At 52.6% G+C, this 24674-nt stretch overlaps 1 protein-coding gene across 1 annotated transcript in view; it reads right to left on the bottom strand.

Moving 5' to 3' along the window:
• LOC129061280 (neuronal acetylcholine receptor subunit alpha-7) overlaps window positions 1–24674 on the bottom strand; it is a 60868-nt gene that overhangs the window by 22038 nt on the left and 14156 nt on the right. Inside the window, exons 3-4 of the mRNA XM_054561972.1 lie at window positions 9300–9344; window positions 945–1054 (exon numbers count right to left, since the gene is read on the bottom strand). Coding sequence (XP_054417947.1) covers window positions 945–1054; window positions 9300–9344 — 155 coding nt within the window. The remainder of the gene's footprint in view (window positions 1–944; window positions 1055–9299; window positions 9345–24674) is intronic.

Consider the following 24674-nt stretch of genomic DNA (forward strand, 5'->3'; position numbering starts at 1 on the left):
CACTGATTGAAGAGAAGCGCGACTGCCAGCAGGAAAGACAGGAAGAATGAAAGTCCGCACAAGAGGGGGACTCAGCCCAGGCCCCCTGGGAGCAGTCAGTGTGGGGGGAACACGTGGCGGGCCCCGGGGGGTCACCGGGCGACCACGGAGGGCAGCGGCCAGTGGTCAGAAAGGCACAGGGTTTCCTTCCCTTCCGGGGGGACCGAAGGCTGCAGCCCTTGCTAGGAACCGTCTCTCTTTTTCAAAGTATTTAGCTGTTTGTCACGTTATGGACCTTCCTGTGACAAGATGCCCTGAATTCCCTGTGCGGTGCAGCGAAGGATTTTAATGCTCCGGAAGCGGACCCCGCCTGGGTACCTGCCTTCGCGGCATCTGGTCTGTGAATCGGACGGCCTGGGGTTACAGACAAAGCTCTCATTTCTTGTCCTCAGGAGGATTATAAAACATGACCACTGTCTGCGTGTCTTCTGGCAGCTGCGGGACAAGCTTCCAAGGGCAGCGAGAGGTGACAGCCGGCGCCCTCTGCTAAGGACTCTCCCGACGTGCCGGGAGGACTGGGTGCAGACAGCGGCCTCCGGCCCTGCCTCCCATAGGTCAGCCGCTTCTCTGGTAGCGGCTGTCATTCGGGGCGAAGGATGTCCCGTGGGAAAATGCGTCAGCATCAACATGCACAAAAGTATCTGCGCATCTATAATGCACAGCCCCATGGACGTGGCCGTCCTAGGCAGTGCGCCGGGGACATGAGCCCGCATGCCAATTGAGAGGACGCTGGAGAGGGGACACAGCTGCTTCTCAAAGGCCACTTCCACAGCCTGGTGGCGTGGGCAGCCATGGTCCCAAAAGACAGACCGCATATCGGGCAAATCTACAAAATACTCCAACGCACTGGATCGTCAAACACAGGCAAGAATAGAAATACTTCTCCTTTCGTCCTGTGTGCTCACCTGTTATATAGCAGGATGTCGGGCTTCCAAATCTGGCCGTCTGGGAAACGAACGGTCTTCACGCCCGGGTAGTCTGACATGTTCCATTGTAAATAGTGATCTGTCCAAGACTGACACACACAGACAAGGACATTGAGAGCGCTTAGCTTCCTCGCCTACTAATATCGCTTCTATGAGGTTATTATGTAAGTGCAAAGCCAAAAAGAGATCCAGACATTTATTAACATAATTGAGTTGCTAGCTATAGAATATAAAGACACCAGAAATTAAATAATCCCTTCCAAAATGACCACGAATGACATAAAAATCGCATTTCAGATTTTGCTGTCACTGTGGCCACGCTCAGAGGGATGTGTGCAAGTTAATTCCGGTCCATCACATGCCTCCCAGCGCCGCCCCCCGCCCCGGCTTCCCTGACAGATGGGTGTTTTCTAGCCAAGTGAATAAAATGTTTTGCTCTCAAAGTCTTCCGTAAGGATGCTTTATGAAAATAAATGCAATTATTTCAACTGGAATAAGAACCGCGCTGAACAAATGTAGACTATTTATTTCCATGAAGCCACTTCGTGCAGGGAAACGTCTCAGAAACTTCTAAAGGGCTTGTTTGGGGCCTTGAGGTCGTATTCAGGACACAAGGGTGTGGGAAGGACCAGGAGATATTCGTAAACACACGGACACAGAGCGCATCTCCGTGGGGCCAGGCCGAAATTAGGTTCTGAGGGGCCTTTGCCCGAGGAAGGCCCACACGTGGGCTCCCCAGTCCTGGGGCCACACCCACCAGCCCCGCCTGGACCAATCACGCTGTAAAGACTGCTCAGGTGGGCGGGGCCTGTAGCTGCTGTACAACCAGCGTCACCCAGCAGGGGTCTCGCAGGCCTGGCAGGTTGGACTCAGCAGCCCCTACAAGCAGGGCAGGCCGCCATCCTGTATCCAGGCCCCCGAGGGCCACATGCACTCTGGAGCTCAGACTTTCTCAGATTTAGAAAGTTAGGTGATGCTACCTGCCCAGCAGGGTCCTGGGACACTCATCAGCAAACACATCACTATCTGGGCAGCAAACCATACTAAGACCCAAAATGCCTCCACTATACATCAATTTCAGTTCGATCTTAGAGTCAACACATCGGATGCAAAGCTACAAAAACAACAGCGTGGAAGGAAAAAAATGTTAATATTCCGAGTTGTTGAGATTTGGGACTTGCACTCCCAGAGCGAGTGCAGCGGGGTGCCGGGCCATGTGCCGGCGGCCCCAGCATCCTCTGGGAAGGGGGGGCCGGCGTCAGAACAGTGGTCCCAGTCCTGGGGCCACCGGAGGCTGGACAAGACGGGGGTACCCAGGTGAGTACCGTCATAATGTCATTGAACAGTCACGCACCTTTGCGAACAGGGGTGCGTCAATATCTCCTGTGCTGAAGCGTCACCTGAGTCCCTGGGCAGAGGCTCAGCTGGCTGATGTCTCTAATCAGAGGTGGGCGGATGGGGGAGCAGAGGACGGCGCCCAGAAGGGCCAGTCTTGTTCAGTGGGTTTCGCAGGACTGCCCGGCGCCTGCCGCGCTGTGCCTGGGGCGGCCTGCTCCGTCTCTGGTCTCTCCACCCATGGCCCACCCCGCCCTGCCTCTCTCTTCCTTGTTCTCGGCATAAGCCCCTCCATGCCAACACCTGTGTCCCCGTTCCCTGGCCTCCTGTCTCGCCGTCGGGTTCCTCTCTGCGCTGCTGACACCTCAGAGCCTGTCCTTGTCCCTGCCATGGCCGAGCTGGCCTGGGCCCTAGGCCTCCCAGAAAGCGGGAACAGATGGTTGGTCAAAGGAGGCCTCTTCCTGCAGCACCGCATCTGAGCTGCGGGACGCCTCCCAGCAGGCGCACCCGCCCGTCTCCCCGCCTCACGCCCCTGCTCAGTGGCACATGCTGTGGGCCCGAATCCCGGCCGTTCTGCTTGCTCAGCCTTGCGTGCGGACCTTGATCCCCCCCCATGGACCCTGAAAGGGGACACTGGGGAACTTTGACCTTGAACTCGGCCGGACGGAAGTGCGGGTAGCCAGGGGGCTCCTATTTGCGCTGGCGTCTAAGGTGCGGGGCCGCCCTCAGGGACTGCGCGCGTGATGGGCGAGATCCCACATTCTCTGGGGAGACGGCGTGAGAGGGGAATCGAAGGGATGGACCCGGCCGCTGTCCAGAGAATCAGAGAATTGGTTGTCGGTGTGCAAGACACTGCATATTTGCTGTCGAGAAACTTCTTACATACGTCTGTTTTGGTATGTCTTCCAGTCAACTATCTTGATGTCAGAGGAAGAAAGTGGGCCTCTTGTTCCCCGGTCCCCCGAGCTTCGTTCTCTCTCAGTGCGACAGAGTGACTGAAGTGCCACCCTTGGCCACGGGCTGCTGGTGTGGCCCTAAGCCGGCCACCAGCTCACTTGTCTATGAGCACAGTGTGTGAAGGGACAGTTCAGAAATGAAAAAAGAAGTACGGTTCACAGTCTAACGCTACAATGGGAATGCTATCAGGCCCATCAGAATTAAGAGGTTAAAAAGTAGAGAATACCGTATTTTGCCGTGTATAGTGCGCACCCATGGTTTTTGTGTGCATTACACATGGAATTCTTATACCCACGGTATGGAATCATTATATCCATGTATAATGCACGTCCTTATTTTTCCCTCAAAATTTTGGGCAAAAAAGTGCGCATTACACATGGCAAAATACAGTAATATAAGAAGGACTAAAAACCAAGAGCCAGAAAAGTGGTCGAAATTCCAAGCCAAGAGAAGACACTTTTTTTTAAAAGAACACATGCGACTTTCTGGGTGGCTCAAATGTCTCTGCAGAAACTGAAATGGCCCCTGCCGTTTCGTCTCCTGGATTAAATCAGATTACGTCTGACAGGCTTCCGAAATAATAAAACTAATCCACAGAGAAAATCCACCACCCGCTTCTTCCTAGGACTGTAAAGACATAAATAGAGAGATCAGCTGCTTTCCCCCACCTTCAGGCCAAGAAACCGGAAAGGCAGATGGAATCAAGGGCAAGAGCGAGGATGGAAAACAAAATCAATAAACTGAGAATTTATGGTATTTCATTCTTTAACCTTTCTGCCTCTTCTATTTTGACTGTATAGAAAAATCGAGCATTTGCAGACCAGGGACATGGGATACCCCGGGGGAGACCGTGCGGATTTAGATTTCCAGAGCAGGGGTGCAGCCGTGGGACACCCCAGGGGCCCCGGTTCCTGGGGCCTCTGTCCCCGTCCTGTCCGCGAGGCCGCCCTCCCTCGGGACCCCAGCCCGCCAGCCTTGCCTATGGAGTTGCTCTCACATCTGCCCATGAGCCAGGCTGGCTGGTGGCCGGTCCCAAGATAAAGAGCCCAAAGAGCAGGAACCGAGTGACAGTTGTCTTATCAGGGGCCTGGGGCAGCATCCAAGGCTTCCCTGGTGATGTCTGAGTCCCCTGTGTCCAGGCTGTGGCCGCAGCGGACAAGGCACAGCTTTGCAGGTGGAAACACTGAATGGGACAGAGATTTTGACTAGATGACAACTAAGGTCCCCCGGGGCCCCCGGGTACTTGGCGATTCCTCCTCCCTGAGCCGGGGTCCGCATCACGGCGGCCACAAAGGCTGCAGGGGCGACTTCCGGGTGAAGGTGTCACGCATGCTCTAGGGGCGCCTGGCCTAGGCTCCCTGTGGTGGCCCCTGGGAGCGGGGGTTAGTGAGCGAGGCCACACCTAGAATTGCCACCACTGTGAACCCTGCTGTCCGCTGCGCCTCCCGTGGGCGCGATGGGGGGCGACTGATATTTTAACCTTCCTTCAGGTTGCAAACGGCACAGCCTGATTGTAACCGGCTTGGAGGAAGAAACCGGGTTTCATCCGTTCCTGGGTGGTCCCCACCACGTGGTCTGCGTCAACGCCTTCCAAGCAGGTGCTCGGGAAGAGGAGCTGAGCAGGCACGCAAGATTAAAGAGGTGAGTTTTAAAACCACCGAAGCAGAGGATGCTTCTGCAAGTGCAGGGCTTAATTAGGACTAGGCTGCACTTGGAAGAGATTTACAGGTCTCTGGTGGATCTGCCGAAACGAGGCTGTTTATTTATGGAGCAACTAAACTCAAAATAGTATGTGATAATGTTGTTACAGTTTTCTCCTAGAAACCGACATCCTTCAAAAAATTGCCAAATCTTTATGTTGCTGAAGAGCAGACACTTACTGGGAGCTAAGAAATATAGACACTGGGGAACAGATCTGCCCGTGACCTTATATGCCGTGAGCACATGACGTGTCTCTCAATGTCAACATCGGCTCCGTATTTTAGAAGAGACAGGACATGTCCAGTGTCATGTAAACACGGAAGAATTCACATTACCTCCCAGAATTCCTAGAGCTTTATCTTATAGCGCAGCGTTCAAATATTATTTGGGAGGTGCCTTTAGTTTGTATTGCAATATCCTAGCCTCTCCCAGGTTCACTGCGAGTTTTCTGTTTCATTCATTTGTTGCACCAGACCCAGGTATCCCGGGTCTACAGCGGGGTAGCCGCAGGGGAGAGCCAGGAACAAGTCCAGAGAGGGCCCTGGCCCTCCGGAAGCCCACTTCCCGTGGGGGGCGGGGGACTCGGAGCCCACTCACCAATGAGCAACGAAAAGGCTGTCACACGCGACAAGCGCTTTGGAGGCAAAATGAAGCGGGTGCCATGGGCCACCTGTCTGCCTCCCCCCGAGGTCCCTGTGTGGAAGCCCAGACCCCGACGCGATGGAGATGGAGGCAGGGCCTTCGGGAGCAACTAGAACACGAGGGTGGGGCCCCAGGACGGGGATTCGTGCCCTTTTGAGAAGAGGCCACAGAGCCTGCTCGCTTCTCCCACCACGGGAGGCCGCTGCGGGGTGGTGCCTGTCTGACCACGCCAGGTGCCATGACCTTGGACCCCCAGCACCCAAACCGTGAGAAATAAACGTCTGTTGTTGATAAGCCACCGAGTTAAGGGTGTTTCCTGACAGCAGCCCGGGCTGACTAAGGCGCAAGGTAAGGAGAATACAGTGAGCGGGGAGAGGGTTTGGGGCTGTAGGTAGGAACTCCGGGGAGACCGGGCTGAGGAGCGGCCTCTAGGAAGAGACTGGTGAAAAGTGAAGGAGAAAAAGCAAGCGATTCCTGGGAAGGAGCCTTCTGGACAGAGCGAGGAAGTGCAGGAGCCCTGAGGCGGCAGGCGCTGGCGATGCGCTCAGGGCACCAGGAGGAGGGCGCTGGACAGGGAGCAGGGCCGGCGGCGGGAGGGCAAGAGCCACTTCAAAGGCTTCACCTGACCTGCCGCAGAGCAAGGCGGGGCTCCTGGAGGGGCCGCTGAGCCCGAGCCCCGGTCTCTCTTGCTAGGCTCACGCGGACTAGAGGGGACGCGGCCCTGCCAGGGAGGGCGGGACCGACCCGGAAGCCTGGCTCGGAGGCGCTGTGACAGCCGAGGTGACAGATAACACTGGCTTAGACCTGGCTGGAGCAACGAGCCGACGCTCAGCGCTTAGACCCTGGCTCTGTTTTGAAGGTCGAGCTGCCGGAGTTTAATGCCAGATCGGAGCTGGGTGAGAAAGATAAGAGCCGTGGTGGCCCCGAGGCTTTCGGTCTCAGCCAGCGGATCCATGGAGTCCCCATGCGTCCTGGCAGAAAAGGCCGCGGGGGCCGGAGTGCCGCTGGGTTTGGCAGCCCCACAGGCACAGCGCGGAGGCCGCCGGAGGGGCACCAGCCCACGGTGAGGCTCCCAGCCCCGAGCCTGGCCCTCCGCTCCCCGAGGGACGAGTGGCTGGAAGCAGGCGAGGAGGCGGCAGCAGGACTCGGGAGTGACCAGTGGGTGAGGAGGAAAACCCAACAGAGATGTGTCTAGACACTAAGTGAAGGAGGGTTTCAAGGAATGGAAGGCAGTCAGCTCCACCAAACGCTCCTGAGGGGCCCAGTAAGATAAAGGCGGGGAAGTGATCACCAGACCCAGAACAGTGATGTTCTACCGGAGGCGGCGTTAGGGTAGGACAGGAATTGGGCGGGATGGTGCAATTCTGCTTCCCGACAGAGGTGGAGCTGCTGAGCTGAAGGCATTCCTGGCAGTTCCCTGACTGGGACCCTTAGGACTTGCGCCTTGCATTCTATGCAGATTTACCCTTGAAGAAAATATATTTTTTTTCTCTAAACTCTAAAATCTGCATGCAATTCGTGGCTGAAAGTACACCGATGCTCACTCTTCTAGTTGGAACTGTATTTAAAAATAAGCAACATCAACAAAAAGATGGATAGCTGGCCAGGCGTGGGATAAAGTCAGTATAGCACCAGTATGATGATTATAGGGCCCAGGACGCAGGTGTCTGGGTGCCCACTGAAGGTCCAGCTTTTCTGTGTGTCTGAAGAGTCTAGTTAAAAACTTGTGAAAAAATTACTGGTTGCATTTCGTAACCTGGGGGGCAGTGGTTGGCTCGCCCAGAGCTGAGAAGGCTGGGTTTCCTGAGCATGCAAGGGCAGAGGATGCGTACTCGGGGGCGCCGCTTGGAGGGACCTACAACGGTGAGGAGGAGACCAGGGAGTCGCTGGGGAGGACGTGGGGGCCACAGCCCTGCGTGTCCGCGTGCGCCGCAGAGCGACCCACACGCCCTGTTATGGTGAGGGAGGCAGCAGAGACGGCGCCTGAAGCGAGGCTGTGCGCAGGCGCCGGGAGGTGGGGCCTTGCCCAGGGAGCAAGGACCCTGCGCCCAGGGCGCGAGGAGGGACGCTCGCGTGGGTGGGTACAGGTGTGGGGGCGGGGGTCCGCTCACTGAAGAAGCTACTTTCAATCCTTCGGGGACAAATGGACAGAGCTTGCTGCTTTACTCATCACGGGCAGGCTGAGCGAGGGGTCTCGCGCGTCGCGAAGATGCCGCTGGGCCCACAGCAGACGACTGGAGGGGATTCGTTTTCCATCCATCAGCTGCCATGTGTGTTCCCGCTAAAACGCACCTGCCCGAGAAGACCCGTGGGATCCCCTCTGCCTGGACGCGTACCCCTCCCATTTCCCTGGTCTCACCTCTGACTTAGAACATTGCCCCAGGGACCAAAGACTCAATTCAAATGGCTATATTATATGGATGATGTTAAAAATTGGGAGATACACACTTTCAGAGGTCGGGTGTGTTTTAATTCTTCGCTTTCAACACAATTAAAGGAGAAACTCATGCAGTTGTCAGCTGGTCCACCTTGAAGAAAACTACGTAAAATTTGGCATGTAACCTGGAAAAAGTTCAAGGAATTGAATAACATTGCTGAGACAAAGTATCTTTCATTATGAACTAGACATGTCACTGCATCTATTTTTGAACGCGACACAATGGGTGGAATCTGTATCAATGTCTCAATTCTAGTAATAAAAAATAATCACTATAAATATGCAAATGAGCTTAAAACAAAGTTTCATCCTTGAGAGAGCAATGAATCTCCAATTCTTTGTTTAATAATTACTTATTAAAATTTGTAATTAGTGTCACCTTGATGAATTTTGTACCAAAATTCATGATACTAAATCAATCCGGAAGAAAAATTTTTCATACTTATTTTTTGAAGGAATATTTCTATGCAAATATTTACATTTGAGTGAACCAAGACAGAATGATTAATAAAAGGCTCTCAAACCTAAAATTATATTGCATTAGGTTAAAACTTGGTATGCAAAGCGGAATAGAACAGCACAAAGACAAAAAGAGACAATGGAAACTACTTGGTCATTCAAAAAGGGTTTGTTTGCATTTTTTAAATGACTGACATGGATATCAAGTTATATGCTACTTAAATAGCATCCATTCAAAATAGAGACTAGCAGTCTTATTTTTAAATCGCAGCCTTTACTATTTCATGGAAGTGGCATCATGTGCAACTAATTCACTTTCGTGGTTAGGATTTTAGATACCCCCCTGAAAACCCACGAGGGGAAGAATGCAGCCCTCCCAAATTCTCTCCGGGGTCACCGGAGCCGGGCATGAGCAGAGCTCAGGGTTCAAGGACGCCCGTTTGGGGGGCGTGAGCAGAGAGAGGCAGGTGCTCCCGCTCTCTAGGGACCAGGGACGGCGCAGGTGTGGACACTGCCATGCAGACGTGGGTCTTATGGCTTGTCTTGCATGAAGTGCTTTAGAAATTTTCCCACATCAACCTGTCACGAAACGCAGGCCTGCCTTTCGGGAGCCTTGCGGGAGGCAGCGCGCTGCATCCACGGCGGGACTTAGGGCCTCGCTGTCGGCGCCTGCGCAGTCAGGGAGGACAGACAGCCCTGGCTTATGTCCCGGGTCCTCTGCGTTCTCTACAATCCACACACGGGCACCCCAGAAGCAAGCGCGGGGACATCTGTGGACGGGGACTGCCGCGGTCTCAACTTACCATTTGCAGCCAAATGTTGGTGGTTAGAACTTGGTTCTTCTCGTCCTTGAAAAGAGAAAGAAAAGAAGCGTGCTATGTTTACATGGTCTGAGGCTGTGCAGGGATTGGAAGGCACCCAGGCCTCCCAAGCTCCCTGGAGTGGCAAAGCGCCCCAACGGAAGCTTTTCCCTGCACGCTGAGGTCATGCACATTCATGACAGAGCGCTTACAAAAGGCTGGGAAGTATAAAATCGAGAATTAAAACTGCGGACGCACCATCTTATACACTTAAAAAAATTAAATTGGGTGCAGTCTAATTTTTTAAAGTCAAGTGCCCTGCCAGAATGTATAGAGTTTAAAACGAATACGCATACTGTACGCCCCCCCTTCCCGGGGGGATGGTGAGCTGGGACCGCAGCTGCCCCGGGTGCTACTGTTAAGGGTTATGCGGCCCGCGTTTGTCCTGGTCCCAGTGCACCTGCCTCCTTTCCTCTCATCTTTTGTCTCCCAGGCAGCGTGCAAGGCCCTTGACACACACCTGCAAGGTAAGTCCCGCTCAGGTGAGCAAACTAAGGATCAGAAAAGAGAGGTGCCCCCTTTCTGACATTTCCAAACCGCCTGTGTGTGGCATGAGAAAGGGCGCCAACCGGGGTGTCCACTGAGATATTCGACACCTGGGATGCCACCAGCCTTGCCTCGTGGCCAGCCAAGTCCACGGCCGAGCAACAGCCAGCGCAAGCGGAGACAGAGGAGCGCGTTTCCCTCGACAGTGCGCCGGACACATTGTCCGGCGGTATTTATTGCTCAATTCCCACCCGCAGGGCTCTGCACATTAGCGATCTCCACCCGCTCCAGGAGGAAGCGCTGATTAGCCATCCCGTGCAGACAGGAGCTCCTCCAACAGGAGCTGCCTGGCAGGGCCGGCTGGTGACGCGCGCGGCCGCGGAGCCGCGGCGGGAGGAACGCGGCACCTGCAGGGGCGCGGTCAGACGGCAGCCGTGCGACTGAGAAATGGATGCGGCTTCTCACTACAGTAAAAATGTGTGGACTGTGGAAGGAGCTGGCAGAGACTTGGATGCATCAGCGCCCCCGCCCCAGCCGCTCGCACCGTGGGCACCTCTGAGGGGAGAGATTTTGGGGGGTGGGGGGGGTTGGAATCCTCCAGAGAGTCTCTGCTGCCCGAGGAGGGGCGGGGGAGGAGGCCCCGGGGATCCGAGGGCAGGGACTGTGCCTGGAAGAAGCTGCCAATTTAATTACAGGGGGGAAAAATCCCATTTTGCAAAATAACACATGCCAAGGCTGTCGATGGAAAAAGCTGTAGAGCTGACCTTTCTGCTTTCTCCGCTGAGCAAACGACCCCGGCAGAGCCGGACGCTTGAATCGCGCGTTCTCTTGCGCCAGTTCCAGCTCCCGTGTCACTTGAAAGCACCAAGACTTTGTTTAGGACGTGCATCTCCTGCCTCGATGTATTAAAGGGTGGTCGTTTTTAATGGACTTAAAATTAGCCGGCGCGTTCCACGGAGGTGTCTTGCTTTCTCTTAATTGCATTGGTATCTTCATCTTCTCCGAGAGAGGCTTCTGTGGTTTGGGACTCCGATTCCTACCAACCTAATTAAAAGCCTTTCTTCTTTCCAGCATCTCACGGAGACCTCATTAGAGCGAGACGGGATTTCCGCGGAGCGCGGCAGCCAGCGTGGGACCCCGGCGCGGCGCCGCGAACTGTAATCAACACAAAGCCGCAGGCAGCCACCGCCCGAGAGTGTCGCGAGTGTCGCGCTGCCAGGTGGGGGACCCTCGGCAGGAGGGGCCCCCAGCAGGAGCCCAGCGTGGGTCCGCGAGCTCCCTCCTGTCCCGGGCGGCCCACGCGCTGGCTCAGCCTCGCAGCTCTCAGTCCGCGCCAGGACGGCTGTCACGCCGCCTTCCCACCCCCGTGCGCCGTGTCCCCTCCCCCCATTCATCTGTTGAAACTAAACCCCCGTCGAGAGGGTGTTAGGAGATGGGGACTTGGAGAGGCGCGCAGGTCAGCAGGGCGCAGCCCTGACGACGGGACGGGCGCCCTCACCAACAGGACCGCGCTCCTTCCCCCGGGCGGCAGCCGTCCAGGGCCCTGGACGCGGGTCCTCGCCGGAGCCACTCCCGCCCGCCCCTTGATCTTGGACTTCCCGGCTCCAGACATGAGGGGGACATGCGCATGGTTTCCAGGCTCCGTCGGGGAACTGCTGCTGCACCCACCCCCAGGCTGACCCTGCTCGGTCCGGGGGGGGCTCTCTGCCCTCCAGCTGCGCGCGCAATCCAGCCCGAAGGCCTCGGGGCAACAGCGAGCCCTTCCCCCCAAGCCGGCCGGGCCAGCTGTTCGCTCCCTCCTTCATTCGTTCACTCACTCGCTCCTTCACTCAGTCGAAGAATGTTTGGGGAGCACTTCCGGTTGGCAGCACTAGGCCACCGGACAGGAACCCTGGGAACGGAATCGGCCCTGCTCCCGAGCTCATGGGGGCAGGGGGAGAACCGCACAGTTCCACAAGGACACACTACAGTCCCAAAGAGCGGGCACAGAGGACAGCAACAGGGCACCTTCGGAGGCAAGGACAGAGCAGGCTTTACCCCTTAACATGTGCACCCTGTGACCCCGAAAACCCGAAAGACAGCCCTCCCAGCCGCCCCGCGCCCTGCGTGCCAGGTGTCCGCGCAGACCTGCCTGCTCCTTGCCTCCGGCCGCCCTGCCCACGCCCCGGTCCCTCCTGCTCAAGGCCAGGGCGAGGCCGGGCTGCCTCCTGACTCCCCGGGCCTCCGGCAGGGCTTCCGGCCGCAGAACTGGGCACAGGCAGAGGGGTGCTGGGGAGGCAGAGCTCCGTGTGACCTGCGGGGGACCCTTCCTGCCTGACCATAGTCCTGCCCGCTTCAGAAAGGCAACCAGTGCTCGGGGTGTCAACACACAGGACGGCCACCTGCCCACCCCCCCGAGGGTGCAGCCTGGGGGACCCAGTGCCCCCAAAGTCCTCACGGGCCAGAGCTCCCGCACCCGGGTGCCCATGGCCGCCCTCAGCTCCCTGCCCCTCCTCCCTATGCTCTCGGCACCCGCTGTGCCGGCTTCCCCAATGCGGCCTCTGCTAGGGACCCCGACTTCAGCTCTGCATGCTCTGCGGAGCCTCAGGGTTGGCACATCTCGGGGCACACGGGAGCGACGTGGAAACCGAGGACCAAGCCTTTGCTTTAGGAAGGCGGCAGATGGCTCTGAAGTTCCAGATGTCCCTCCGGCCCTGGGCAGAAGGACGGTCCTGGCAGTGCACGCAGGGGGGCCCCCACCCCCACCGCCCAGAGTCTGCTCAGGGACAGAATCCAGTTCCTCACCCGGGAGGGAAGCTCCCTCCCGCCTCATCCAATTAACCGCTGCTGGCTGCGAGGCCGCCCACCTCCCGTGCTGCACTTGAGCTCGTCTGCAATCCTGAAGCGGCTGACGGAGCTGGATTTAACAGCCTCTTCCCTCCCAAGATGGATGGCACACTGGGTAAATGCTGGCGAACTTTCCAGCCCTGGCCCAGAGTCGGGAATAAATAACCGGGCACGCGCCTCCCGGACAGCAGGATCTGAGCGTGGGCTTCGGCGGTTCCAGGCCCTCGGGCCACCGCTGGGCAGCAGAGGGGGGAGCCCGGGCTGGCGGGAGACCCTCTTGCCCCTGCCCCAGCGCCCCAGGCTCAGGTGCTCAGTTTCTGTGCATTTCAGTTTTCTCTTCCTGGAAATGGGGAGAGAACAGCTTCCCCAACCTCCTTCCAGGGTGGGACAGGAGGAGGCAGAGTCAACAGGCCGGCCGCTGACCCTTCGTGCCACGCGTGCGCGCGCATGACTCTTCCCCCAAAACCCACCCCTTCCCTGACCCTAAGACAACACAGGAGGAGACAGGACTTTTGTGCCAGGGAATCACAGGGGGCTGGAGTGGCGAAACACCCCCAGCGTCAACTGGCCTCATGTCTCCCATTTGCTTTTGAACCTGAGCACTTTGGAATATTCGAAGCCTTAAAGAAAAAGAGGAAGTGCTACAATCTGTGGCAAACAGATGAACCGGGAGGACTCCGTGCTAAGTGAAATAAGCCGGACACAGGAAGACGGATACACGGGATTCCACGCGTGGGAACCATCTGCAGTAACCGCTGTCATAGAGGCAGAGAGGAGGACGGGTCGCCGGGGGTGGGGGAGGGGCTGGGAGGGGTCAGGCCAAGGGCACGGAGTTTCAGTTCTGGAAGAGGAACAGAGACCTTCTGTGCAGCAAGGAGGTGATAGTTAATAACACTATATGCTACACTTAACATTTTCTAATAATAACAATAATGACAGTGATAATGTCAGATATATACAGAGGGCAGGGAAACTTTGGGAGGCAATGGCTACATTGACGGCATAGTTTGTGGTGAGGGTTTTGCAGGCAGATCTTATTTTCAAACTCGTGAGACTGTACACATTAAATAGGTACAGCTTTTTGTACATCCATCGTGCCTCAATCAAGTAGCTTTTAAAAAATTACACTTGCACTTAAGTAGCTTTTAAAACCAATCTCCCGGGATAGTCTTGTACTGGCTTTGAAGTACAAGTCTGATCATGCGTAATGTGCTATCTTGCATTTCTAGGCCATTAGTCTTCCAGAAGTTATAAGGCTGCACTATTCCATCCTATTTTTCAGAGCTCCAACACTTTTTCTTGCTTTTATGTAGATGTTGAGGAAAAACCCAGATAGCAATAGATCTGTGTCTGTATTCTTGTTTGCACAGAAAATAGCTGGGTAATATAAATTCCCATTTGCATAGCACGCTGTAGTTTATAGCAAGAATTACTTCTTCTATCTCATTTACTCTTTCCACCGATCGTGTCTTTGTCCCAGTTTTAAAGGATAATAAGTTGAGAGTTTGATTCTCCCTGAGTCAGCGAGATAGGAAGTCTGACAAAAAAAATTCATATCCAGAATAAGAAGCAAACTCCTACTAATCAATAAGGCAAAGGCAGGCAATCCAATAGAAAAATGGGCAAAAGATGAACAAGCACATGGTGCTCCCCACCGAGGATGTCAGTAATGATATCGGAAAATAACACGGCTCACCTGTAAATAGAGCGCATTTTTTAAATGCCGCGCGTGCGCACACAGCCAACAGTCCGTTCCACCACTGATCGCATTTGGCGATGGGAACCGCGAGCGAGCTCCCCCATTTAACTCTGTCCGTCTCTGTTCTGTCTGGATGTTTTGCAGGGAGCACACATCACCTTTGTCATCAAGAGGGCAGGGGGTGGCTTAACGACAGTTGTGAAAAGCCCTGGCTGGTGCGGCGCAGTGGATGGAGCACCGGCCTGTGAACCACAGCGTCGCTGGTTCGATTCCCAGTCAGGGCACGTGCCTGGGTTATGGACCGGGTGCCCAGCAGGGGGCACATGAGAGGCAACCACACATTGATGTTTCTCTCCCTCTCTTTCTCCCTCCCTTCCCCTCTCTCTAAAAAATAAATAAAATCTTTAAAAAAAAAAAGACAATTTGTGACACAAGCCGAGCCCCTGGCCCTGGGTCACCCAGCAACGCCCGATTGGTCCAACTCCACACCCGCGCTTAAGCCATGAGACAACGCTGCCCTCAATACCACAACAGTGGCCACTTCCGTGGCAGCAACAGAAAATGGGTCCCTTTGGTTCGCTGTGTAGCACAGACATTCTCAAATGGTCGCCTGGGGACCCTGGAGTTTCCAAGTTACCAACACATTTTGCATAATCGTTAGACGTCACGAGCCTGTTTCAGGAGGTGCCTTGCGGGCACTCGGTGGAGCTTTGCCGAGACCACAGGACATGTGGCGCCAGGAGCAGACTGGATATAGAGGCAGACAAGAAAACCCGGCTGACATCTATTAAGCTGAGCACTAAAGAGATTTGCAAAAATAAAAAACAATGCCACGCTTCTCACGAAATGTGCTGTGCTTGGGGAAATAGGGCAATTTTTCATGAACTGTTATTTATGTTAACATAACATGGGCTTAGTATAATTGTAAATAAATTGCAGTCCTGGGCGCTGCTACTCAGGGGCTGTGGACGTGGGGTCACTGAGCATTTCTGCGAGTCATATATAAAAACAGAGCACTTGTCCTCTCTCCAGAACAATATAAGGATTACATGGTTGGGCGATGAAAGCACCTAATTCCCTGGCTGGGTGGCTCAGCCAGTTGGAACGCCGTCCCATACACCGAAAGGTTGTGGGTTCAATCCCCAATCGGGGGACATGCCTGGGTTGCGTGTTCCCCAGTTGGGATGCACACAGCAGGCAGCCAACTGATGGTTCTCTCTCACATCGACGTTTCTCTCTCTCTCCCCCTTCCTCTCTCTCTAAAATCAATAACCATATCTTTGGGTAAGGATTTAAAAATAATTTTTAAGTGCCTAATTTAAACATAGTAAAGCTCTCTACCTTTTAATTTTCAGAAACAAGTTCCTCCAATATAAAAAAAAAATACAAAACACCCGGAGAGTTGGCCCCTCTCAAGCAGGCAACTTCGGTCCCCCTCCAACGGCCGGTTTTTGGACGGCACCCATAATTACGCTGGTTTCATGCTCACTGAAGTCCAGCCTTAGAAGGTCAACGTTTGGATGTCCACACTTAATCTTCCTAACGAGTGAATGGTTACTCTGTGATGTACGGATGTGCAAATGCAAATCTTCTCCCAAAGAACCTGCGACCCTGACGTCCTTCGAGCTCAGGAAACTGGCCTCTGTCCAGCTGCTGTGCGCCTTGGAGGAGGACTTCGCTGAGCGATTTGGCTCTTCCCTACTAAGCGTCTCGATCAAAGCTGAACTGTTTAGAGATACGTACATTCTTCTCACAGGGCTGCTGAGTACAAGCAGGAAAGGAAACTTACTGTGCTCTGAGCCTTTAAAACCCAGGACCCTGCAGAGCCTGGTGCTACATACTGACGCTGCTGCCAAGAACGCCCCTGAGGGAGAGACTATGGTCCTTAAAAACTTCTGCTTCTAGAACTGTCCAAAGTGATCTTGCCCTCCATTTTTTTTTTAAAGATTTTATTTTTATTTATTTTTAGAGAGGGGGAAGGGAGGGAGAGAAACATTGGCATGAGAGACAAACATTGGTCGGTTGCCTCTCGTACTCACCACTAACTGGGGACCAAACCTGCAACCCAGGCCTGTGCCCTGACCAGGAATCGAACCAGCGACCTTTCGCGTTGCAGGATGACGCCTGATCCACTGAGCCACACCGGCCAGGGCTCCTCTATTTTTAACTACCAAAGCTAACCCTCCACATCTCTAGAATACTTGAGGAATTTTAAACTTAGGCCAGAGTATAACACCTTTTCAGTTCCTCCGCACCGGTCAGCGTGTAATTCCTTTTTGACATAATCCGCCCATGAGACACATCAGGACACGTGGTGGGACACCGGCCCAGCAGGCTGGCTCCTCTGGGGAGTTCACGCACCAGGTGAACCGGGGCAGGGGTGTCTCTGAGCTTAGAGCCTCGATCTGGACAAAGCTAACCTTTTCTTTTCTTTCTTTCCTTTTTTTTTTTTTTCCTTGCTTTATAAACTCACTGCCCATGGCCACACTGGAGGCCCCGGGCCCAGTTGTTCCAGCTGGTCCACTGCGCGAAGGACAAGAGGAGCCCCCAGGGAAGCGACAGGAAGTGACTCCCCTGCCCGACCTTGACCTCATGGCCATTTGGGTGGAGCCCATCTCCGCAGGGAGGGGAAAGGGGTTCAAGAGCACACTGAACTCAACTGAAATTCCTTCCATTTCCGTAAGGGTTCAGGCCTCCCTGCCTCCCCCTGAATGACACATTTGGAAGAACAAAGCTTGGAAAGCGGATCACGAGAGTGACACCTGACAGAGGGGAGACCCGCCTGGAGGTGGCAGAGCTGGCAAGTGGGGGGAGTGGGGGTGGTGAGGGGTGGGGGACTGTGGAGAGCAGGAGGGGGAGGGGGAGAGAGGCTCCGGTCACTCGCGTGACACGTGAATCAGCATTTACCTAAGCTCTCCCTGGACGGGAACCGTAAACCCTCTTTATGCCTAAGCCACCCGCTGGGTCCGTGTCCAAGCGCTCCCTTCACGGTTTACATCACAGGGAGCACGGAAGTCACAGCTGCCTGAGCCCGCGGCCACAGCCGGTGCGCAGGCGGACGCCGCCCCACCCCAGGCCTGAGTTACGGAAAGCGTGGCGCGTCGGCGCCAGGCTTTGCCCGGGAGCTCTGTCTGGGAACAGGCTGCGGGATGTCCCGTCAACCCTGAGGCTGCCCTGGCCCGCGTGGCTCGGCTGGAGTGTCGTTCTGCAAACCGAAAGGTCACGGGTTCAATCCCAGGTCAGGGCCTAGGTTGGGGGTCTGGTCCCTGCTTGGGATGCGTAAGATCCCTGGTCTGAGCGCGTGAGGGAGGCCACTGCCGGATGTTTCTCCTTCTCTCTCCCCCTTCCTCTCTCTCTGAAAACAAAAATCAATGAACATATTCTAGAGTGAGGATTTTTAAAAAAGTAAAATAAATAACACGAAAACAGCAAATTCAGGGGAGAAAGGAAGAAAGGAAGGCAGGCACAACTGAAATACGAAGCAGAGTCTGGAAAAAGGCCCACCCAGGACGGCAGACCTCCTGTGAGCTCTTTCTTCAGACTCCGTAAATGTATAAAGCCCTGGATCAAATTAGGCCTGGTTTCAAAGACCAGACTCTGAAATAATCCAATGAAATGAAAGGGCAACTGCAGAGCTAAATAAGCAAACTTAATCAAAACAGCACTATTCCAGGGCTAATCAATTGCACGCAGGAAGGAACAAAACAGACTCAGCTGAAAATTGAGTCACTGGGCTGAAGTCGAGGCATGAGATAATCAGAGTGTGTGCAGGCGAAAAACACGGGGAGATTAAGTCAATTAGGGGAGAGGCTGGGGACAGAGGTGAGACAAGCAGGGCAGGGCCGGGGCCGGCGTGGGGACCATGCGGGAAACGCTGAGTGTTCCGGACAACGCGCTGGAGGGCTGTTTCTCTTCTTTTCTTTAATGTTTCCATTGCAGTTGACATTCAGTAGGGTTCTGGACTCGTTTCGGAAGCATAGCAAAGTGGCTAGAAAATATGGGGATGTACCCGAAGAAATCCGAAACGCTAATTTGAAAGAACGTAAGGACCCCTCTGTTCTTAGCGGCGTTATTTACAAATCGCTTGGATCTGGAAGCAGCCCACGGGCCCCCAAGTACAGGAGGGGATAAAAGAGCTGCGGGACATTTACACAGTGGAATACTACGTGGCTGTGAAAAAGGAACAAAGTTCTTTTCAAATGCAAACCTATTCCCACAAGAAAGTAAGAGACATCCTCAAAAGCAAGCAAGCAAACAACAACAAAAGAAGAGGAAACAACAACAACAAAAATACTGTTTGTGCATAAGTTGCCACTGGCAGAGCCGTGGGGGAGGGCGGTCGGGGGCCAGTGACGTCCACGTGTGCAGCGCCGCCACGGTGGGACAGAAGGGAAGACGCTGGCCCCACAGGCGGAGGGGGGCTGACCCAGACCCCACACTGCACATCCAGCCACCTGTGACCGGGCTCTTAAAGGGCCCGCTGCCGCAAGGAAACACGTTTGTTTCCATCCGGAACAGCAGTGGAGAAAAAGGGGTGGACTGGTAATTCCTAAGAAAAGTACGGGTCTTTTCTGTGGTGGAGAATTGAGATGTAAACAAGCCACATGGCCGGAAATCCTCAAGCTGGGAGCACAGCGACAAAGCTGCTCCACATGCGACTCAGCCATGAAAACAAAGGAATGCAGCCTCACCACATGGGACAACACGGGTGGACGCAGAGGGTGTCATGCTAAGTGAACTCAGACAAAGACAAATCCCATGTGATTTCACTTCTGTGTGGAACCTAAACGACAAAACAAAGAAAAAACAAAAGAGAAACAGATTTATATACGGAGAACAAACCGATGGCGGTTGCCATATGGGAGAGGGTTAGGAGGATGGGAGAAAGAGGAAGGGACCCAGAAGGACAAATCGGCAGTTACAAAATAGTCGCAGGGATGTAAAGCACAGCATAGAGAATAGAGTCGGTGATATTGCAATCGCTATGTACCAGCCTTATTGGGGCGATCACCCTGTAAGGGACATAAATTTCTAATCACTGCGTTGTACGCCTGAAACTAATATGACGCTGAAAGGCAACTGTCATGGAAAAATAAAACAAAAATTTTACGAGCAAAATAGAATCAGAGGCACAGAAACACGGAACAGACTGACAGCTGTCTGAGGGGCGGGGGAGGGGGACCGGTTGAATAAGGTGAAAGGAGCAGCCAAAGAACATACACGCGTGACCCGCGGACACGGACAACGGCGTGGGGTGGCCTGAGGGGGGCGGGGTGGAGGGGCGCAAAGGGGGAGAGGCCGGGACAACTGGGACAGTGTAAACAATGGAATGTCATTTAAATTAACAAAGGAAATGAATAAAGATCAAGGATCAAAGAAGAAAAAAATTTTTACAAAAAGTGGTTCCAGGTCAGTGAAACTTGAGGCACCAGAAGCAAAGAAAATAAACAAATAAGCACCCTCCCCCCAACAAAACACAGAAAGCCAAAAAGCGTCTTTGCTTAGAAAACACAACCATGACTATAGCTTTGTGGTGCAAATTATAAAATGTATCAGTGTTAAATCTCCCCTGAGCAACTGATATAAAATATATGTGATACATCTCCCATGAGCAAGAGACAGAAAGCTAAATCATCAGAAAGTAACCCCTCCAAATTCAAACAACAGAAATATCAGAGGGTTAACGCTCTACACATAAGTTTCAAGCGATTAAACACATTAAAATATCAAAAGCATAATAAAAAATAATATACTCTTGGAGAAAACAAGACAAGACAAAAGTTTCTCGAAGTAAAAAAAAAATGTAGTGATTCAAAAAAATGTTATTATTGACACTCTTACAGAGGTCCCCATTTCCGCCTCTTTGCCCGCCTCCACCCACCCTGCCCCCCTTCCCTCCGGCCATCCCCACACTGTGTCTGCGTCCGTGGGTCACGCATGTATGTTCTCTGGCTAATCCTTCACCTTCTTTCACCCAGTCCCTCACCCTCTCCCCTCTGACAGCTGTCAGTCTGTTCCATGTGTCTGTGTCTCTGCTTCTATTTTGTTGGTTAGTTTATTTTGTTCATTAGATTCCAAAGAATAGTGAGACCATATGGTATTTGTCTTTCTCGGACTGGCTTATTTCACTTAGCATAATAATGAATGGGTTATATAGCAGATTATGAAGACCTAAAATAATAATCAGTAAGGCGAAGACTGACCTACCAAATGACCTATCATAAAGAATGACAAAGAGATGAGAAAGGCGAATGCTTAAGAGACATGAAGGATACAACTAAAATATATAATAGGCATCTAAAAAAGTTTCAGAAGGAGAAAGTTTAAAGAAATGATGGCTTAGAAATTTCCAGAATTGGCTGACCAACCTCTCAGATAAAGGATGTACAAGGTCCTCAAGATGATTCAAAAACTAATCAAAGCTCAACCTTTCCTCAGACTGTACATGTAAAAAGCTTAGACTTAATCATGTCCGCACAGCAAGAAAGCAAAGCTGAACACACACAAATCAACGACTCTGTTGGACTCACGCGCGGCTGACGTTGCCGGGGCAAAGAAAGCACCGCACCGACGTCTGGGAAGGGAAGACAGGCGAGTCTGCAGAGAGTCTTAATGAAGGGGCACTGGATTATAACCAGAGTATAAGATAAATATCCGTGAGTCAGAGTATAAGATAAATATCCGTGCGCCTGCACTGGCGTAAATAAAGTGATTGATTGAATAAATAAATAAATAAGGGAACGGGAACATGGATCGCTCATGCAGAGAAATTCCAAAGAACTTGGGCAGATAATTCACCTTTTAAAGGACTGAGTGCTTAACTCCCTGCTCCTTGAATGGGGGCTGCGCACAGTGACTTAGTTCTAAAAGGGGGGAAACAGCACCTGTAATGTAGAGACCTGGAGAACATGACCTGAAGCCAGCTGATCAAGGTCAAGGTCAACAGTGAGGACGTGTTAATGGTATGAACTGGTCTCCCTCCCCAAAACGCATCGCCTCGACCTAATCCCGCGAAAGCACCCAATGCAGCCCTAGTTGGGGATGTTCCGCACACCACCAGCGCTCTTCAAAGTTATCAAGAGCATCAGAAACAAGGACAGTCTCAGTGACTGTCGCAACCCAGAGAAGCCGAAGGAGATGAGATGATTAATGTGATGTGCTACTCTGGGTGGGACCCTGCAACAGAAAAGGACACTAGGTCACAAAACTTAAAAAACCCGATCGAATGATGGGCCTCGGGCAAAAATAATCTATCGCTGTTGGTTCGTTGATTGCAACGGAATGAACCATGTGAATGACTGATGAGAATAAGACAGAACACTGGGTGTGAGATGAACAGGAACCCTGTAGTAGCTTCTTAAGTTTTCTCCAAATCTAGACCTGTTCTCAGATATACTGTTGATTTTAAGAAAACTAAATCTCATTGTCATGAAACTGCAGACCATGAGAAATGATATCATAAAAGTACATGGGATCAGACGGAGTTTATCTGCAGGGAATGGCAGCTGGGGTGAGAGCGGGGGGCCTCAATGACGGCCAGAAACCCACCAAGGGACATTTTCAAATCATCGAAAGTGGGCATGGAATTCAACGCTGGACTCCGTGCCCCGCTGAACTGTAAGCCAAGAGTAAGTTTCCAGGAAAGATAATGTTTTCAGACAAAGAGTTGACTCGCACCTTCTCATTGAAGTTATTACTAGCAGGTGTATTCCCCAGAGAATATGCTAAATTCAGGAGAAAAGAAAAGGACACAAAAATCAAATTCGGTGTATTCAGAAGACCAATAATACTTCCAAAGAAAAAAATTTTCCATGTTTTTTTAATCCTCCCCTGAGGACATGTTTAGTGATTATTGGAGAGAGAGGAAGGGAGAGAAAGAAAAGAAGGAAGAAACGTCGAAGCAAAAGAGAAACATCGACCTGTTGCCTCCTGTACACGCCCTCACCGGGAATTGAACTCGCACCCCAGGCATGTGCCCTGACTGGGGATCGAACCTGCAACCTTTTGGTGTACGAGATGATGCTCCAACTGAGCCACCCTGCCAGGCCAGGTTATTTTTGACTTCTGAGTTTATGAAACACTCGAATTACATTGCTTATCCCTCAACTAGATATTTATTCTTACGGTCTCATGTTTTATCCACTCTAAGACGCCATGTGATGGCAAGACATATCTGTTTTCAAAAAAAATAAAATGTGACAAAAATGCACATCTTAGAATGGATGGAAATTGGTGTACAATTTATTTTTATAGATAATGAAAGTTAGGAAAAAAATATGTGAAGTAGCAGAGGCTTCTAGTGATCTGTCAAAATGTCATTCACTCTAATGTTTGAAAAACAAGGCTAAAAGGCCTAAATGCGGTGGCGGGGGGGGGGGGGGGGTTCTTCCAGAATCAACGGTGAGATTTTTATACATTATCTAAAAGGAAGAGAAAGATCTAAATTTGCAGATACCCCCAACTCATGCCAAGAGAGAAGGCTAATGAGGATAAACTGTAGAAACATGTTGCACAACCCTAAGAATTAGTGGAAGAGGGGCGAAATGACAAATGTCACTGTGAGGCTGTTACAGCACTCACAGCTGTAACTCAGGAGAAGGAGTGGAGAATCATTACCCACCGTTTCCAAATGTCCGGGCTCCACCGTAATGAAGAAGGATGGGAGGAACAAAATGGGAATCCGCTCCTCTGCCAGCTATTTCAACAAAAACACAACCGAAGAAACTAGGAGCTTTTAAAGCAAGCAGAGAGAGGCTGGACGGCAGGGCTCATTCAGGAAGCAGGGTAATGTCCCTGGGCCCTTCAGAGGAGTCAGAGGTCAGGGGGTGGCTGGAGGCCACGCCGGACCGTGACCCATGTGCCCGGCAGGGTCAAGGCGCCTATGGGGGCGTCTAAGCGTCTTCCCTCCCAAGCTAATTCTGGGACCAAGCGCTCGCCCTAGTGACTCACTTTGATGAAGGGCCTCCGTGGCCGCACAGATTCCTGAGGAAGACACAGTGATACGCCAACGCTTCATCCTCTGCAGGCGGTGCGAGCTCCAGCTCGGACCTAAAGGGGCCCTGCTCATGGCCCCGCATGGCTCTCTGAGTGGTTTGTTTTTTTTTTAAATCCTCACCCAAGGACATTGCTTTTTTAGAGAGGGAAATAACAATGTGAGAGAGAAGCATCGATTGGTTGCCTCCCACACATGTGCCCAGACCAGGGATCGAACCTGCAACCTGGGCATGTGCCCTGACTGGGGATCGAACCCGCAACCTTTCGGTTACAGGACGATTATCCAACCAGCAGAGCCACCTGGCCAGGGCTGCTGCCTGGGTGTTCTAGGTTACCATGCAGGTTGGCTCCCGGGAGGCAGCCGGTGCCTGGAACACTGGGGCAGAGCAGTCTGCTGCAAAGTCCTGCCCCTGCGGGACCAGGTGGGGTCCCGTTGGAAACCTGTCGTCTGGGAGCTCTGTCCAATGGCAGCAGGGCGCTGCGATGCCCGAGGCTCACGGACCCCTGGCTCCCACAGCGACTGCGGGAACTCCAGGAGATCCCAAAGAACCTGATGGAGCCAGCGGTCCCCGGCTGGAATTAGATAATCCTTTTTGTTTCTCTGTGAACTCTATAAATAATGACATCCCCCCACCACCCCGCCCATAGGCTCTAATTTTTCTCTCACTGACGTGCGGAAAACTAATAAATTACTGGAGCCAGAAATAATTTGGCAATTCATTCTAACTAATCACTGCAGCGCTCGAAACACTCACAAAGGAAAATTCTCTGCTTCTCCTGTCCCCAGGCCGCAAAGTCCAATTCCCATCTAATTCAGAGCATCTTCTGACGTCCGTCCTATTTTACACGGAGCGATGAGGAGCTAAATAAACCCAATTCAGACTATTCACAGGCATCTTTTCTTGTTCGGAAAAGTACAGGGAAGTGACACGCACCAAGAAAAATGTCCCTATCCTGACGCAGGAACAAAATTACTTTGAAATTTCTTTTGCTAATCCGCGTGATTAGATAGTTTGCATGGAGTTCCGAAGGGGTTCCTTCCATCGTAAATTATCTTTGTGAAGTGTAAGCCAGTTAACATGACCTGGAATGTTGTTTTCATCATAAAGCCTGAAGTAGCAAGGAGGAAGGTTCTCGGTGTAAGGGAGGCTTGAGTTGAAATCTGCACAATAGTCGCAACTGAATTTCTACCCCGCAACTCCGCACCTTCTCACCCTGTGCTCCCTATGATCAGCCCTTCACCTGGAGACGCAGATGAATTTGGATGTATTTTTATATTCATTATAACCCAGAAACAATTGGTTTGCTTTCAA

This window comes from Pteronotus mesoamericanus, unplaced genomic scaffold, assembly GCF_021234165.1.
Source record: "Pteronotus mesoamericanus isolate MK-2021 breed Mesoamerican mustached bat unplaced genomic scaffold, CSHL_Meso_final scaffold_582, whole genome shotgun sequence".
NCBI classification, from domain to species: Eukaryota; Metazoa; Chordata; class Mammalia; order Chiroptera; family Mormoopidae; genus Pteronotus; species Pteronotus mesoamericanus.